Raw genomic sequence first — 17,555 nt, forward strand, 5'->3', positions numbered from 1 at the left:
GCACCGAGCCGGTCCGGTCCGGTCCGGTCCGGTCCGGTCCAGGGCCGATCCGATCGGGCCCGGCGTCGCTAAACCGACTCTCCCCTCGCCCGGCCGCCGTTCAGGGCGTCGCACAGCTCGCTGCTCGCGGCTCGCGCCTCCCGTTCGAATTCCTCCCCCGAAATCCCTAAAATCTCCGACGATCGAAGGAGTCCGGCTGCTCAATCCCTCCCGATCGTCTCTTCCCGATCAGCGGCGTATTCAATCGGGGCCCTCCATGGCGTCGGCGGAGACTCCCGCCTCCGTTCCGGAATCGACGGTAAGTCCGTGCGATTCTTCGGTGCTGTTCCGCCTTCGAGCTCGGCCGATCGCTTTTCTTGGGTCGAACTGTTTTGATTGGTTTCGCAGGACAAGGCGGCGGCGGCGGCGGACGCGGTCGACAAGTACAACGTCCAGGCGGCGGAGGCCTTGGCGAGCGAGGCACTGGTACGGCGCTTCGATCTCTCCCCCGCGTTCTTTACTGTAATCTACCTTGATTGGATTGATTTTTTTTTTTTTTTCTGAGAGTTCGCACCCCCCTGGAATTTCAGCATCTGCCCATCGCGGACGCCGCGCCTATGTACGAGCAGCTCCTGGCAGTGTTTCCGACCGCCGTGAGTTTTCTTAAATCCCGTGCTGATTTTGTCGCGTTTCTGCACATGAGTTATGCGCAGGTTGCCGAGTTTACGCGTTGTTTCGAATTCGAACGTGCTTTGCAATATACATGCGGAGTTGGTGCCATGCTACTAGAAGTTGTCTTGCTTTCGGTTCTTGCTGCTTGGACTACTTTTCTCCATGATAATAGTAGATAAAGGATACTCGGTGCATTCTGTCTAGGCAATTGTTGTTGCATAATATCAAATTAGCTTTTGTTGTCCGAGGCAGTTTATTCCTTTTCTTATGTTTTTGGGTTTTGCAAGGATGGGGTGGTCAGTGGTGAAAGAGCATTGTACCTCTTAGTTGCTTTAAGAATGTAAGCAAGTGTACTTGCTGATTCTGGGGTTTATCTTTTTCATTTAGTGCTGGTTGTGAACTAATTTGATTCTTTTTTTTATCTCTTTATTATATGTGGTTTTTTTTCTGGTATTTGTTAGAGGTGCTTTGGGTTTTATTTGTGTCATGCTGCAGATGCATGAGATGTTATGAATAACTTGGCAGGTTTTGATTATTCTAAGTCGCTAGAGGTGGAGTTTGCCGAGCTAAGTGATGTAAATATTTTCGGTTTCCTGGTTGTCCTGATAGTTTGTCAAGTACAATACCAGAAAGAACCTACTGTTTCCTGGCTCCTTTTTCATATGGCTTCTTTCCGGGAATAATATCCTCTTTATATCTTAGGTGGGTGCAGATTGTTTAAGATGCCATAATTAGGGCTGATATTGCTTTGTGCGATTTCGATAAAGAAATTGACCATCTTGTGATCAATAGGATTATGATGATGCTTTCTATAAGATTCATGAATCTTAGAATTTCTTTGTAGGTGCAAACTTGTATGAGTTGACACTTTCTTCTATTTCTGATGCTGTATCGTTGGTATGACTGTGGGAACTTGCATTTGGGTAAAACAGTTGTCATGGTCTTCATAATCTACTTTTTAATGTGGTTGGGCATCGTGAGGTGATTGTATTGATGTCGTAGGTAGAGCCTCTTTTGCAAAAACAAGTTTGTTTGTTTCTTTCGGGTGCTGTCTCATCAGAGTTTTGTGGAGGAAGTGACCAATCCATCTGCCTTTGCCCTCCCTTCTGCAGGCAAAATTCTGGAAGCAATATGTAGAGGCTCTCATGACTGTGAACAATGATGATGCTACTAAACAGATATTTAGCCGGTGTTTGCTGAGTTGTCTCCATGTTCCTCTCTGGTACTCCTCTCTCTCTCTCTCTCTCTCTTGTCTAGCATTGGTTAGTCAAGACGTAGGTGCACATTTTAAGCACTCATATTGTGAATGCCTAGATCTTGATTCTTATATTGGTTATTTGTCCTAAGAACTGATTTGATTGCTCAACCTTCAAATTATTACATTATGGGTTCTCTCATATTGATTCAATAATGCATCACCAAAAGGCACTTATTTGTTTGATCTCTCAGGGAATAATCCTAAGTGGGGGCTTTGATACCAAATTGATGCGGTTGGAGAGGTAAAAGATAGCAACTAGAACAAGAACCAGGCTAGAATTGAGATGAACGGAAGCTGGAACAAAACAGTTGTAATCTAGGGCTGATAGAAGCTGATGATGTTTATTGAATCAAAAAAAGTAACAATAAAGTGATATGAAAGGCTATTTTATGCTAGGGTTATAGACGTAAGACAGCATCAACTCTTGATCTGGCATAATAACTGTTAATCTAAACCATTGGAACTCATTAAAAGTCACATGACCGGCACTAACTGTTTATTAACCTAACAACACAATGAAAAACAAAATAAAAGGAGAAACACTTAAACACTTAAAATTACTAAATAGTAATTTAGTAATTACTCCTCCATCATGATACATCGGAACTGTACAAGATGTTACTAAGAGATGTTGGGTCAATAATTGATTTTGTAATTACTGCTCAATCTGAGGGTTTAACTAAAAGCTATATTTGGCAATTTTTTGTGAAGCAAGAGAACTTTGATTGTTGTGATGATGTGGTACGAATATCAATGATGATTGAGAGGGATTCACCACATCTCATGATTTACATGTCAAGACTTGAGATTGGGTTTTCTCCAACCAAAGAAGAAGGATGTTGACCAAGAAGGATAATCTGGATAAAAAGTAGCTAGTGAATGATTGTATAAGGCAGGTATGGAAGCTACATGAATTTTTGGAGAGGAGATAAAGAAGTTTGATTTAGAGAATCTGAGATCATGCTGAAGAGGTCTTCCCAATCAAGCTTGATCCTTTCCAACCTGTGGGGGAATGATGTAGGAGCATTATATTATTTAGTAATTTTAAGTGTTGTTTCCATTTAGTCTTTTATTATGTAATTCGGTCAATAAACGGTCATGTGCCAATCATGTGACGTTTAATGAGGTCCATTAGAAGTTGTTATCTCAATTCAAGGTTAGAGATAGTCTTTTGTCTGTGACCCTAGCTTAAATAGGCATTCAGTCATAGTGCCATTATTTTATCTCATTCAATAAGCATCATCACTCTTTATATATACTAAAATTTCTAGATTCTGTGCCAGCTTCAAATCTTCTCAAATCTAGCCTTATTTTTGGCTCATTTTGCCTTCTTTTACTTCTCCAACTGCTTCAATTGGTATCAAAGCCCCCTGTTATGGTTTTCCTGCTTCAGAATATCTTCGTGTATCTTGTATTCTTGTGTATTTGTAACAAAGAACATGATGGAGAAGGAATTGGTAAACATCTTTAGTGCTAGAGAAAGCAGCTTCAAATGTGAATATGAGCTAGTAGCCGCATGTTACATCAGAGATTTTTTTCCCTTGTTTTTTTAACTTTGCTTCTTTGCTTTCCTTAAATAGAAGGTAAAACGATGCATGGAATTGCCTCAAGTTGCTTGATTGTCCAAGTATGTTGAATATCTTGAACATAAAACTCACGCAAGAAGAAATCAGTCATTAGAAATAAGAATTACTGTGGAGAACATTGTGGCCAAGCTTGTCCAAATGACAGGTGAGTTGGGTGGCCCTTGACCCACATGCCCATGAACTAGGTCTGTTAGGCAGGATAGGCATGCTGATTCTTGGGACTGAGTTGTTAAGTCTGTCCTATGTAGGATCAATGGGGTTTTTTGGAGTATTGGGTCCTGAGATTAGAGATCAGGGACATTGAGACCCTAGAAATCTAGAAATGTACATTTTAGTTGTAAATAGATGTTCGATGGACCTTAGTGGTCCTGTAAATCTCTATTGATTGGGATCAGAACCCATAAGGATCCTAAAATTAGGACTTACATAAGGTCAAAATGGTTCTTTCGTTTTAAAACCGGTGATTATGAGAGGGTAAGGATAGGATTGGATATCAACAAAGATGTGCATTTTTTGCAAGAAAAATAAATACCTTTGGGACTTTGAAAGGTTAATAGTGCAGGTTGCTTGATCTACATTATCACTTGTGTGATTGAAATATGTAAATCTTAGGTTGCTTGATCTACATTATCACTTGTGTGATTGAAATATGTAAATCTTATGTAATTGGGATAATGTTTTGTTTCTCTGGCACAAACTTCTTGAAATGTTTTACTTTGATCTGGATGCCTTCATCACTCCCCAAGAGAAGTCAAGAAGTCATTGAACTTTTAGTTGCGTTATCATAACATGCTTTAATGTTCAATGTTTAAGAATTGTTACGCTGTCTTTCTTTACATGATGAAAGGTCAGGAGTTTACAGTTCTTGCCTTTCCTAATATCCTCATTTGTAGGCGGTGCTACATTCGTTTCATTCGAAAGGTCAACGAGAAGAAAGGTGTTGAGGGTCATGAAGAGACTAGGAAAGCATTTGATTTTATGCTTAGTTATGTAGGTGCGTCATCTCCTTTAAGCCTTTTGGTACGATGTATTGTAGCATCTATTTGAATTTTTTTGGAAATTTTTCATCTTCACTTTTCAAACAGATGAGCTGCTAGCATATGTTCAAGATAGGGGATTGGCTAACAGGATTAACAAGTAAAAGATTGAATATATATGTCCCTATTTTACCGGAGAGGTCTATTTGCGATTTTAGGCATTGATTACTTACTGGCTCGGGTGTGTAAATTTAGGATTAGTGTGCATCTTATCACGATTTTCATGAGGAAGAATTCAGGTAAGCTAATGACATGTGTTGCATGTTTTACCAGGTTCTGACATAGCATCTGGGCCAGTCTGGATGGATTACATAACATTTTTGAAGTCACTGCCGGTGCTGCAATACTCTCTTTTTCTTTTACACCTTGGTTTTGAAAGGGGTTTACCATGTGGATGTTTTCCTTTGTCCTTAGCATGAGATGTCCTTTGCAGGCTCTAAATGCAGTGGAGGAGTCACAACGGATGACTGCTGTGCGCAAAGCATATCAAAAAGCTATTGTCACTCCTACCCATCATGTTGAACAACTTTGGAGAGACTATGAAAACTTTGAGAACTCCGTCAGTCGTCAGTTGGTAATACTTTGCTTATAAGATGGAAAAGTAATAGTTCCTTTTTGATTGCTCACAGAAGTATGTGTCAGATGTATCTTTTGATGGTCGAGAATTTCACAGGAAGATGTATATTATGATTTACCAGGCCAAGGGACTCGTATCTGAATACCAACCAAAGTATAATAGTGCAAGGGCCGTTTACAAGGAAAGGAAGAAATATGTTGATGAAATTGATTGGAATATGCTTGCAGTTCCACCCACTGGGTTGAGTAAGGTAATTATCTCCTATTTACTAAATGAACCTTGCAGTTTTGACTTGTATGAAGTAAAAAGATTCCAGGTCTTGTTGGACACGTTTCTCAAGTTGATTGGTGTTAGAAGTAAGAAGGGTAATTAGAAGCAAGAAGGGTAAATGGGTCTTTTCCACTTTTAGGGTTTATTTTGATGTATATATATTAAACTTTATTGAATAATACAATGTACGTTTTCCTCATCGGTTGCAACTGTGTCATACCCATTTCTTTAGTACATTCTGGATTGGGAAAAGGCTCCCTCTCACCTGATAATAACTTGACGTTCGGAACCATTGGATTAGCAACAGGCTTTAAATTAAGTAATCTGGTTTCCTATAAGATATTCAATGGACAATTTCTTTGAAAAAAATAAATGACATGCTCAAACGAAGCGACCTCAATCCTGAGATAGTACAGTCTTTGGAGTTAAACTGTGAATACAGATGAGCCTTCAAATGAGTAATGCCAACTGCATCATCTCCAGTGATAACAACATTATTGACATATACACTAGAAGTATACATTTCCCCCCTTAATATATGTAAAATACAGAATGATCTGAATGAGTGTGACCAAATCCCAGAAGTACGGAACTGAATCGACATCTAGATTGAAGGGTGAACTACTTCCTATTTCTGGCAAGCAGGCTGAATATTGCAAGTTTGATAGGTTGAAGGGTGCTTTACTTAGCTATAACTTCCTGTGGACTTACTTGACGTGTTCTTTCTTTGGACTTGCATGCAGACTGTTCCCATTTTTAGAGGGAATTTTGTGTGGAATTTCTGGAGCAATATTGAGGCATGTGACAAAAAGTTAAACAGAGATGAGTTGCGAGGCTGATAACTACAAACTCACAAGAGAAAGATTTGTTTGGAAAAAAATCTTCATATGCTGACCTTAACTGAATTCTAGTTGTGCTCTTTGTTTTTTAGATTCATGGTGGACCTATTATGTGATATTCTTGCTATCAAGTAGAAAAATTTCCTGCAAAAGTGAGTTATGCTTCAGATGGGTTAAAATCTGGTTAGCAAAGTTAAAATGAATTTATGTGTCCCACTGGAAGATTAGGTGAGGTTTAGTGTGCTTTAGTTTAGATGAAATAGTCGTTTCGCAGAACATTTCATAGCTGCAGATTTGGCAGCATGCATTTCTATGGGGCTTAGTAACTATAGAATTATTTTTAAAGTGCTTTCTGTAATTTTCAGAATTAGTATTAGCTAGCACCATTACTTGCAGCTATCTGAAAAGTATAGTAACATATTGTCCTCTTGTTGAATTTTCTTGTTTCGTAACACGAACTCTCCTATCGATTTACTAGTTTTCTTTTCTTGGATTGAGTTTTTCTCTAATTTAGTTAATATGAGTGATTTTTAGTTTAATTCTGCTTTTCTTTCAGGAAGAATCACAGTGGATGGCATGGAAAAGGCTTTTAGCCTTTGAAAAGTGAGTAATTCTTCCTCAGAGCCCTTGTCTTGTATATTGTCCTGTCTGAATTTTTTGTCATTGAATTTGCTCTAGATTACCATGGTTGCACAACCAAGAACGCTTTAAGTTCATGCAGTTGCCACAGAAAAACATGGAGACTAGATAACTAGCCGTTGTTGGTGAAGATTTATGTGATGCATCCTTCAATAGCTATTATGAGCTTAGAGTGTGGTATCGTTTTTCGTCTGAATGTGATCTGGATGCTCATTCTTCGAACTTCTGTAAGACCTTTTGAGTATTGATCCAAAGGTGCACATATTTTTAGCCAAGTTCAACTCCATGGGGATTAAATGCACTGAAAGCAAGGACTTCTGTTATGTTGTACTGTTGGCAAATTGAAGCAACCTTGTTGACACACCTCTCATTTAATTTTTATTTCATTTGTATGCTATTTGGATAAAAAATAGCACTTACATTAGCATAAACTAAAGCTATTGTCCACTATTATTGGTATGGACATCAGGTAAACTGGTTACTGCATATTTTGTCAATTTTTAAATATGAGCAATCTGCATCTATTTAATCAGAAGTTATATTATTGCAGGGTGAATCCTCAGAGAATAGACACCGTATCTGCCAACAAGCGCATTGTACTCACTTATGAGCAGGTATAGGCTGATATCTTTTAGTGCATCCAGCTTCTGATTTTGTTTTTTATATCCTTCTGCTGAATGTTTTATCTAATTCTCTTGAGAATATATTTCGGATGAGTCTTGATTATGATTGTCATGCTTTCGGCAAACCATGGCAGTGTTCTGAAGGTGGTTTGCTGACCCCTTTTCCAGTTGCAGTCAATTATGTTAAAAAATTGATGGCTTGTTCATTCTGTTTGATTCCAGTGTTTAATGTATCTATACCATTATCCTGATATATGGCATGATTATGCGACATGGCATGCAAAAAGTGGTTCCATGGAGGCTGCTATTAAAGTATTTCAGCGAGCATTGAAGGCTCTTCCTGGTAAATTTGATTCTTGTTTCCATGTGAAGGAACTGCTTGATAATCTCTATTTCTCTGCACTTTTTTGTTGCTTCTGCTTTCTATTATTATAAAAAAAGGAAGTTTGTTTTTGGTGTGTAAGAGAGAGATAATCAAAAAATAAATAAAAAAAGTGCAACTTGCTGAAGCCTGCTGATTATGCTTATAGCATTTGCTTTTCACTGTGAGGTTGAACTGGAAATTATTTAAATCGGCTTATCAAAGCATGATTCTAAATTAAAAAGGGGCGTCGTTGTCTTTTTACCCATACTTCTCTCATAAACAAAAATGCCCATAACTTTATTGCTTTTCCCTGGAATTGACAAGGATCTGGTCCAATAACAATAGAAAGCAAAGCCAAGACAAGTATGACATGGCCCAATTTAAAGTTGTCACATTGTTAAAAGCTGAAAATACCCTTCACTTTCCTTTTGATGTTTGGCTTGTAGCTGAGGTTTTCTTCACCTCGCAATTGCATACAGAAGTTTAAGATTATTATCTATACATTTTACTAACAGAATCTGAGCTACTGAGGTATGCATATGCTGAGCTGGAGGAATCCCGCGGAGCAGTTCAGGTTTAGATGATGAATATTGTTTTCGTTTCTTGAAGGTCCATATTTTTCTCTGTCATCTCTAACTATTATGTCTTTTTTCATGAAGGCGGCGAAGAAAGTGTATGAAAGCCTTTTAACAGATGGCACTCATAATGCTTCTCTAGCACATATACAAGTAAGTGATTTCACCAATCTTGTGCATGTATTTTTGGGTTGGAAAGATGTAATAGGTGTGATTAAATCGCAGATCTTGAAAAGACGTCAGCCTACTGTAAACAGTATTAATTAATCTGGATACTTGAGCACAATTACTGGGGAGTGGTGATTATATGTCCAATTTTTTGGGCTGCAGTCTGCTGGTCCAGGCTGCTTTTATTGGTGCCACTAGTCCAGACATGAAATTGTTTTATGTCATGATGTCATACATCGTGAGTAATCACATGAAGCTTCAAAACGTGCTTAATGTTCCTCCTTTGTGATTATTGTCCTACAGTTTGTTGCATGGTTTTGGTCACTACCTCCGGCAATTTTTACATATATATTGTGGTTTTGTGCTTGCGACGCACTGTGTTCGGCATATATACTGTGGATTTTTACAATAAGAATGTGTATGAGGCACAAACTGTGTGTTTGAGATTAAATTGTGTATAACTTGCAGTATATCCGCTTTTTGAGAAGGACGGAAGGAGTTGAAGCTGCTCGCAAGTACTTTCTAGATGCTCGTCAATCACCGAATTGTACATATCATGTTTATGTCGCTTATGCTAAGATGGCCCTCTGTCTTGACAAAGAACCCAAGGTTGAACTCTCCTTCATGATGTTTTGTATCGAAGTTTCTGGTATCTGTTGTCTGAGCTTACTTTACATCAAGACAAAATGAGATGTCTGCTGAAATGATGCTCAAGTTTCTCCTTTGTGGGTTTATAGTAGGCCTAATCCTTTGTGATTAATAGTCCTCGTGGACTTAAGTTTCAATTCAATGCATCATAGTGTATATTTGTAATTTAGCTCTTGCTCCATACTACCATGTTTGATATGCACCATTCCTTTCTTTATGTGCTGAGTGTTGTTACTGGTATCATTCCCCGAATCCCTTCATTTTCATTTCAGTAATCAAGAAGATGTGATAACTTATAATTATCTTAATACAACATACTGCAGGTCCAAATTTATCATTTCTGTCATTTATTCAGGTAGCACACAATGTCTTTGAAGCTGGAATGAAAAGATTTATGCAAGAACCTGCATACATTCTCGAGTGAGTTCAACTCTCTGAGCTTGCAAACTTTGGATAATCATGCATTGGCCATTTCATTATGAATATGATGGTTTTTTGGTGTGCTTGATGAAGCTTCATGTCAAATAATGCAAATGATAGACTACACTTAGCTCAAAGGTAGCCTGGGTACAGCTTTCCTCTGTAGCATACATCTTGCAATATGGGGTGTCCTACATTTTTACATGCTTATGGTCTACTATTTCCCCCGTTTGAGTTTCAACTGATTCTTTCTTTGCTTAGGAGCAAGTAGAATCTTGTTTATGAGCTTTTCAGGTGATGTAGCTATCATGCTTGATCATAAAATTATTAAGATATAAGCCATGTTCGAAAGGATAGAAAAATAGATTATCTCTTGCTTTATTACAATGGGAAAGCTGAATAATATGAAGAGATAGGGGTAGTCTGGCATATTGTTGTATGTTCAACATCATGAGCTTGAGATTATAGGAAGATGAACAAATTTTGGCAGGACATCTGCCTATATTTAACCCAAAATCAATAAAAATGTAACTTCTGTGCTATTTATCTTGCTTTGATGAGGCTCCAAGATGGTGCAGCCTGATGTGATTTGTTTATGTAAGTTTATGTAGTAGGTTATCATCTGAACTATAGAAATCATTTATATATCGCTATTTAACCCAAAATCAATAAAAATGTAACTTCTGTGCTATTTATCTTGCTTTGATGAGGCTCCAAGATGGTGCAGCCTGATGTGATTTGTTTATGTAAGTTTATGTAGTAGGTTATCATCTGAACTATAGAAATCATTTATATATCGCTACATCCACTATACCAAGAGGCCAAAGTGTGAAACCAACTTCTCTGAACAAGGGTACTCCCTCTTTTAAGCTCTTCTTTTTTCTTCTTTCCAAGCAAACCAATAGTTGTATGGTGCATCACAAAAATGCAACTTCCTTCTTCTTAACTCTGTCACCCCATCTGACGATAGCTTCCATCTTGCACAAGAACACCTATTGACCACAGTGTCTCCTATAGGGAGGTGATTAAGGTTATGTTGCATTCCTAGATAGCCACCTCCACGAAGAAATCCACTCTCATATGGACTGCCTTCCAGTCTGTTTAGTGACAGAAGGGATTTTAAAGAGATGTAACGAAGAAAGATGAAGATTATGCATGTTGGCCTTGTTCTTCAATAAAAATTTGTCTGATAGCACCTTTGAACTAATTGATTGGCTATTTAAATCCCATTCTAGCACTAATCTCATCCATACATGAAGCTGGGAGACTTACTTTGGTCGGATTTCTCTGTGGAGAGGAGATATTGACAAATTCACTTTTCTGTGAGATCTCTCCATTTGTGAGCTGAACCATGTATAGATGGACTCTCTTGTATAATATTGGGACTTTGGCCAAAGGTGACATTAAGAAAGGACCTCTTTAACCTTCCAACCCATCTGTCATGTTTTAAGTTATTATCAATGGTTGCCACTAGCATTGACATTCAAAGGCTGTCCTTTTTAGCCATAACTTCCCGGGAGCCATTTGGTTACAAGGTTCCGCTTGAAAACCTGCATTGATGAGGGATCAGGGTTCAGCCAAATGCTGGCCACCCCTTGCCAATGCCAAACATTTGGATCATGTCTTTGTTCCTCTTTTTGTCAATTAACTAGCGTGACATGCCTCTCTAATCAAGTGGTATCAGATTTAAGCAGATTGAATCTCTGCCCTCCAACAAGAACTCTTTTGGAGAGTTTCCCGTCTTATTATTTAGATTTTTATTTTGCTGATTCCACTCCGTCCTTTCTGTCCATAATAAGAATATCTCTACCTTTACAGATATGCAGATTTCTTGTCTCGCATGAATGACGATAAGAACATCCGTGCTTTATTTGAGCGTGCATTAAGCTCACTGCCAGCTGAGGCATCTGCTGAGGTATGATTCTTTATCTGCGAGGAACAAAGAAAAGGAATAAGTGATATCCCATCTGATCAAGGAAATAAAACACAATTAGGTTGTCAGTGGATATCATTGTTAGTGGAAGATCAATGTAGCAGTGACAAGTTAGGTAGAATTGTTCGTTGACGATCTAATAACAGTCTTTATGCTTCTACCGTTTAGTTATCCAAACATGTTAACTTTTCATCCTTGTGACCTAGCTTAAGAAGACTAGGTTAAGAAAGCTTCCATTTATCACATGGTTCCCTTAGAAAATTGCTTCTGAAGCTTAAGAAGGCATAGTATGTGAATCCTGCATAGACATGTCTGACACTGCAGTACTGTTATGAGACTACTTGTGTTTCATCCATATATTATCTTTTAGGTTTGCTCTTCAATATCATTTCCTTGCTTTGCTAGGTATGGAAAAGATTTGTCCAGTTTGAGCAAACTTATGGAGATCTTGCTAGTGTTTTGAAGGTAAATCTGATTGACTGTCTAACTCCTCCCCTTCTTTTACCCTTTTCCTCTTGAACAATGGACTGGCACGATCATGGACTGCTGTCTCCCTTTGTCAACTGTGCGTGCTTTCCCAAACACAACTAGGGAATTTTTCATCATTGATGGTTCTGTTCACTTACTATAATTTGGTTGCTTATAGTTCTCCTATCCATTTCCTCTTGTTGGTCCAACTGTGTGCATTAGATCATTTTGTAGAACCTTTTTATGGATCTGAACATACTATTACATTTCATCACCTTAATAAGTTGGGGTAAATTATTTGGCAATTTCTCTGTACCGGCATAATGATAATCCTGTGTATGACGCTCTTAGTTGCATCTTCCTTGACCATGTTTGTGTATTTGGGGAAGCACTTGCACTTGTCAAAGGGACCAACGTCTTGGCACATAGTGTAAAGAAGTCAGAACTTTTCAAGCACGGTTTTTGTTAATGTGAGCAAGCATTTGAATTTCTAAGAAAAGAAAGGAAGCTGTCTTATATTTTTTGGCTGAAGTTGTCTCATGGTTGAATACAAACAAATTTCTGCATTATTTTCAAAAGGAACCTTTGCCAAAATCCTTGACACAATTATCCTGTGGGGAAAATCTACAAATTCTTTTTAATTGCTGCACGAACTCTTTTATGTCCTAACTTGAAGCCTTAAAGTGGGCCTCAGGTGAGTTTGTTGTATTGTTTGCATAGATAGCTATATCTGGTAATTTTGGTGAATGATGCTGGATTAAATCCTACAGATTGTAACATATGCTACTTTAACTGCTGGAATATTGATTTTCAAGCATCTTGGCCTGCATAGGTTGAACAAAGAAGAAAAGAGGCGCTCTTTGGAACAGTAGAAGATGGAGGATCAGTGTTAGAAGGTTCATTACAAGACGTTGTGTCACGGTATACTTTCATGGATCTTTGGCCGTGCTCTTCTCGGGATTTGGATCATTTGTCACGGCAGGAGGTATCTTTAGCTTGAATTCCTTTTGGATAGCTTTACGTAGTGAATGTTTTTCTTTTTTCTCATCTTCATTTGTTTCTTTCTACCCTTATTGCAATGTCACTGCTTTCAAAAAGATATCACAATTGCAATAAATTTCTTTCTAGTCCTCGCAAGTAACCTTTTTAAATTTTTCATTCTTTCAGAAAACTTGGAGTGTTTGGGGAAACTAATTAAAAGTACCTGTTTAGTATGCCTTCAAATTTTGATTCCCATAAAGAGAATCAAGAAGCATTATAAATCATTTTAAACATCAATTCTGTTTGTTTGTTAAGTGTTAAATGCTAAACAAAAGTGCAATAATAAACACAAGAAGAAATTATAGGTTTTAAGTAAAATGCAGAAGCACCATAATTACCCTAAGTATTTGTAGAAGTGATTGTTTAAACAATGATACCCTAAAATCTTCCGCAAGATGGAAGGTGCCAACATGACTGGTTATATTCCTGTTTCATTGCTCGGCTATTCTTTTCCCTATCTGTTAATAATGTCTCACTACTAGGTCGTGAGTAGCGACCACTGCTGATGATCATGTTGATGTTTGCTAAGGATAACTTTACAAAGTTCCAAGTATATTACACTGCCTGTGCTGGTCAGCTAGTAATTTCCTATATTCTGCGATCCTTTCAAATTATAACTGAAAGCATAATGTTATACTTGGTGAGAGTGGTATCAAATTGTTTTGCTGAGATTCACCTTTCATGAAAGGTTATTACTAGGTTTTAAGACATTTTCAAAGTGGCTTTGGGAATTGCTATCTTAAGAATGTCTCAATATGGATATAACCTGACTTTATAAGGATGGTTAAGGTGATTGATGGTTGAAGTAGCTGTAGATGACTTTATGTCAATGCATAGTTTACTAATCAAAAAATATATTCTGTTCAGTGGCTATCTAAAAACATCAGTAAGAAATTAGAGAAGCCAGCTCTGCCCAGTGGACCTGGATTTGTTGGTAATTGAAACTGATCTTGTTCTCTGATTCAGTTCCATTTTCATTTGTTTGCTTGGGGGTTTATCTTCATGTCCATCTTCTTTTAGATAGGGGATCGTCCGGCCTGACAAGCACTTCAAATGGATCTGCGGATATTATACATCCTAACACATCTCTTATGGTGATCTATGACCCAAGACAAAAACCTGGTAAGGAGTGTTAGTATATCGTTGCGACTAAGTTTTGGATTTTGGTTATGAAAGCACAAATTAAGGTGTTAACCTTAGAATTCACAGTTGCAAATGATGTTGCTGCTACCGGCTTGTAGAGAATAATTTTCTATAGCATGTGGATCTCCTTTATGCATTTCTATGAGCATATAAACTCAAATATGATAATCAGATCATGTAAATTTACATACAATGTCTGTGTGTGTATGTGCAGTGGCAGTTGCTTTCTCTTAAATTATTCAATTTATGTAGAACAGTCAACTAAGTTGGAGGTTAATTACTACTACATGAAATGATTGCGGCCGATATTCGAATGGCTTTGAGCACACTAGACCTCAGCTTGGACCTGTGTGGTGCAAAATTGCGAGTATTTTGTAGGTGGTAGTGTTGCTTCTCCCTGGAATATGAACTTTGTGAATGCAAGCTGGTTCTGCTTTTGCTTAGTGCTTGATTTTATATTGTCATAGGGACAACAATCCTTCCGAGTTCCGTGGGTCCTGGAGTTTCTGTTCCTTCTAGCAACTTGCCAAACCCCATTGTGGGGAGTGCAGTTGGCAGTTCAACCAGTGCCCTTGATGACATATTGAAAGTGACTCCACCTGCATTGGTGGCATTTTTAGCAAACTTGCCTACCGTGGAAGGTGAGCTTTCAACTTAATTCCGGTTGTCTGTTTCTTGCAACACTTTATCCTTATTATTCTCATGTTCCTAGGAAATAGATCCTTAGCCTTAGCAGCTACTTTGCATCTTCAATTGGAGATAAAGTCGATAGCCTTATGTGTTATGGGACAGTTATAATTGCTGTTATCCTTTCTTAATCTGTTGTCCTGTTTGAGTTAATGCTTTTGTAAATGTGACCTTTCCTTGAACCATTGCTTTCATTTGTTAGTTTCTGTGAAGAGTATCATAGCTTTGCGTGGGTTTATATAGATTGGGAAAGATTAGGTGGGAACTACCGGTAGTAACGAACTTGCAAACCTGTTTGTATTCTCAGTTGGGATATATTGGATATACTTGGAGAAGCTGTGTCGACTTGCTAGTTAAATTTGTGAGAGACAGGTAGTAAGCAAATTGAACAAAAGATTGAAAACCGGTTATCTTTTCACAATCTTCATTTCTTACATACATGTTGATTAATGGTCAGTGGTGGTTCTCTGTAATGACTGCTTTTGTTGATGGTTTTTTGGATGACATATGTTTTGCAGTGTTTTCATTGGGGACTTTGAGTATACTGTGGTGGCTTGTTTTAACTTTAGTTAATTTTGATGGAATGAGTCAAAGTATCCAAAGAAGACAAGGATAAGTAAAAGAATTAGATTTTTATATGGAGAGCTTTGGTCGATACAAATCTAATTGTATGTAGAATGTGATTAGCATGTGTTTTATCAGTAATAGTCAGAAAGATGGAAGATTTGTGAGTACAATGGTATTTATAGGAAGATGGAAGGTTGAGGCTTAGAGAATTAGAGTCAGCTCATAAGAATGAAAAATACAGGTATAATCACTTTTCCTTTTACTGCACTTCTTTTTATTGGAGGTGTCAAGAATGTGAGTTGACATCATCTTCTGCAGTCAGTTCTCATGCATTTATCAGTAACAGTCAGAAAGATAGTAGATTTGTGAGTACAATGGTATTGATAGGAAGACAGAAGGTTGAGGCTTATAGAATTTGAGCAAGCTCATAAGAATGAAAAATACAGGTGTAATCACTTTTCCTTTTACTGCGCGCCCTTACTTTTTATTGGAGGTGTCAAGAATGTTAGTTGACATTATCTTCCACAGTCAGTTCTCATTTTTAAACTATTTAAAATTGTAATTGGTAGCAGAGGGCAACCTTTATGTCATCCTTTTTTCAGATAGTTTTGCTATAAGGCAGACTCATTTAGGTATTTCTGACATCTTTCTGCTGGAAACTCTGTGATGGAGCTTGGATATAATTTAATGGAGCAATCTTGTTCTCCAGGACCAACACCGGATGTGGATATCGTACTATCTATATGTCTGCAAAGCAATATACCTGCTGGGCAGATGGGGAAATCTGGGACTATGACAAAGCAATCGGTCCCAGTTCATGCTCCCAGTGTAAGTGAGTTGTCTGGTTCAAGCAAGTCCCGTCCTATGCCAAGTGGTTCCTCTTACAAACAAACAGGGGACAGGCAATCTGGAAAAAGGAAAGGTGTGGATCATAAGTCTCTCAGCTTCTTCATGATTGTTCTGGCATTTTTGTGGCTATATGATGTTGCAGGTCTAAGCCATGTGTCTGACTGTAGAGTATTGAAATATTGTGTTGGACAATGTCCTATAAGGATTGTCTAACCTCCTCTAGGCAAAGTTTACTTTGCTCTTTATATGCATATAAATTGCTGTCGGATACCAATGTTTTACCAATTTTAACTCCTGAGCATAACTCTATCAGAAGATTAACTGTTATGCACTTCCACATCAGAAGAAGACAATCTTCTGGACCTAGGGATGTGGTCAAACTTCACTGGGTTAATGCTTAAAATTTGAAAAACTGCAACAGTTGCACATTCGTCCATGTTATTTAGATAGCACTTCTCATAAAACTGCATGCATGGCGGCACACATATCATACATTTGTGGATACAGTGTGGCTAACAGCTTGCAGGAGGTTATAGCACCATCATTCTAAATGATTGAGAAAAATCTGTCAAAACTAAAACACTAATATGGGAGATGTCATATATCAGTATTCTCCTTTGACGTGACTTTGACATGTGTGTACTGCATTTGCGAGAAGAATCACAATAGATGGTCATTTTTTACTTTATCCTTTTATTGTTCCTGAACTGTAGCAAGAGTTTCTTGTGGCATTGACGAAAATGCTTTTAATGAATGTTAGGGCAAGACGACGATGATAGTGTGACTGTTCAGAGCCAACCACTCCCAAGAGATGTTTTTAGGATACGACAGATTCAGAAGGCTCGAGTTACTTCTTCACAAACGGGTTCCACATCTTATGGGAGTGCATTCTCAGGAGATCTCTCTGGTAGCACCGGCTGAAAGTACTGTTGCTTTGATTGTTTTGTGTAAAATTTATTGACTGTCTTTTATCTGGGTTTTTAGATGGAGACTATTTAAGTAGCTTAAAGCCTCTGGTCTTTTCCAGCTTGTTAATGGTAATTAGATTTTAATTTAGTGATGACAGCCTTTTCTAATGCGTTCCCAGCTTGAGGCTTATTTGCTGTAAATCCACTTTTGGCTGTTGATCTTGTTCCACACTGAAACTGAGATTTTGATTTTTTGTATAATGAGATTGACTGGAGTTCATACAAATTGTGGTAGTTCTTTTTA

The 17,555-nt window shown here is 38.0% G+C and overlaps 1 protein-coding gene across 1 annotated transcript; it reads left to right on the forward strand.

Moving 5' to 3' along the window:
- Positions 1-84: 84 nt before the first annotated feature.
- Positions 85-17,555, forward strand: LOC104426832 (cleavage stimulation factor subunit 77). Its single transcript, XM_010039999.3, has 23 exons — positions 85-298; positions 388-465; positions 570-632; positions 1,764-1,873; positions 4,389-4,489; positions 4,806-4,867; positions 4,966-5,106; positions 5,231-5,359; positions 6,775-6,821; positions 7,408-7,471; positions 7,703-7,823; positions 8,360-8,418; positions 8,504-8,572; positions 9,056-9,196; positions 9,591-9,655; positions 11,474-11,570; positions 11,994-12,053; positions 12,889-13,041; positions 13,965-14,031; positions 14,118-14,219; positions 14,708-14,881; positions 16,204-16,416; positions 17,104-17,555. Exons 1-23 carry the CDS (start codon positions 257-259, stop codon positions 17,262-17,264), a joined length of 2,319 nt encoding a protein of 772 aa, XP_010038301.2. The 5' UTR covers positions 85-256; the 3' UTR covers positions 17,265-17,555.

The sequence above is a fragment of the Eucalyptus grandis genome, chromosome 11 (genome assembly GCF_016545825.1).
Source record: "Eucalyptus grandis isolate ANBG69807.140 chromosome 11, ASM1654582v1, whole genome shotgun sequence".
Taxonomy (NCBI): Eukaryota; Viridiplantae; Streptophyta; class Magnoliopsida; order Myrtales; family Myrtaceae; genus Eucalyptus; species Eucalyptus grandis.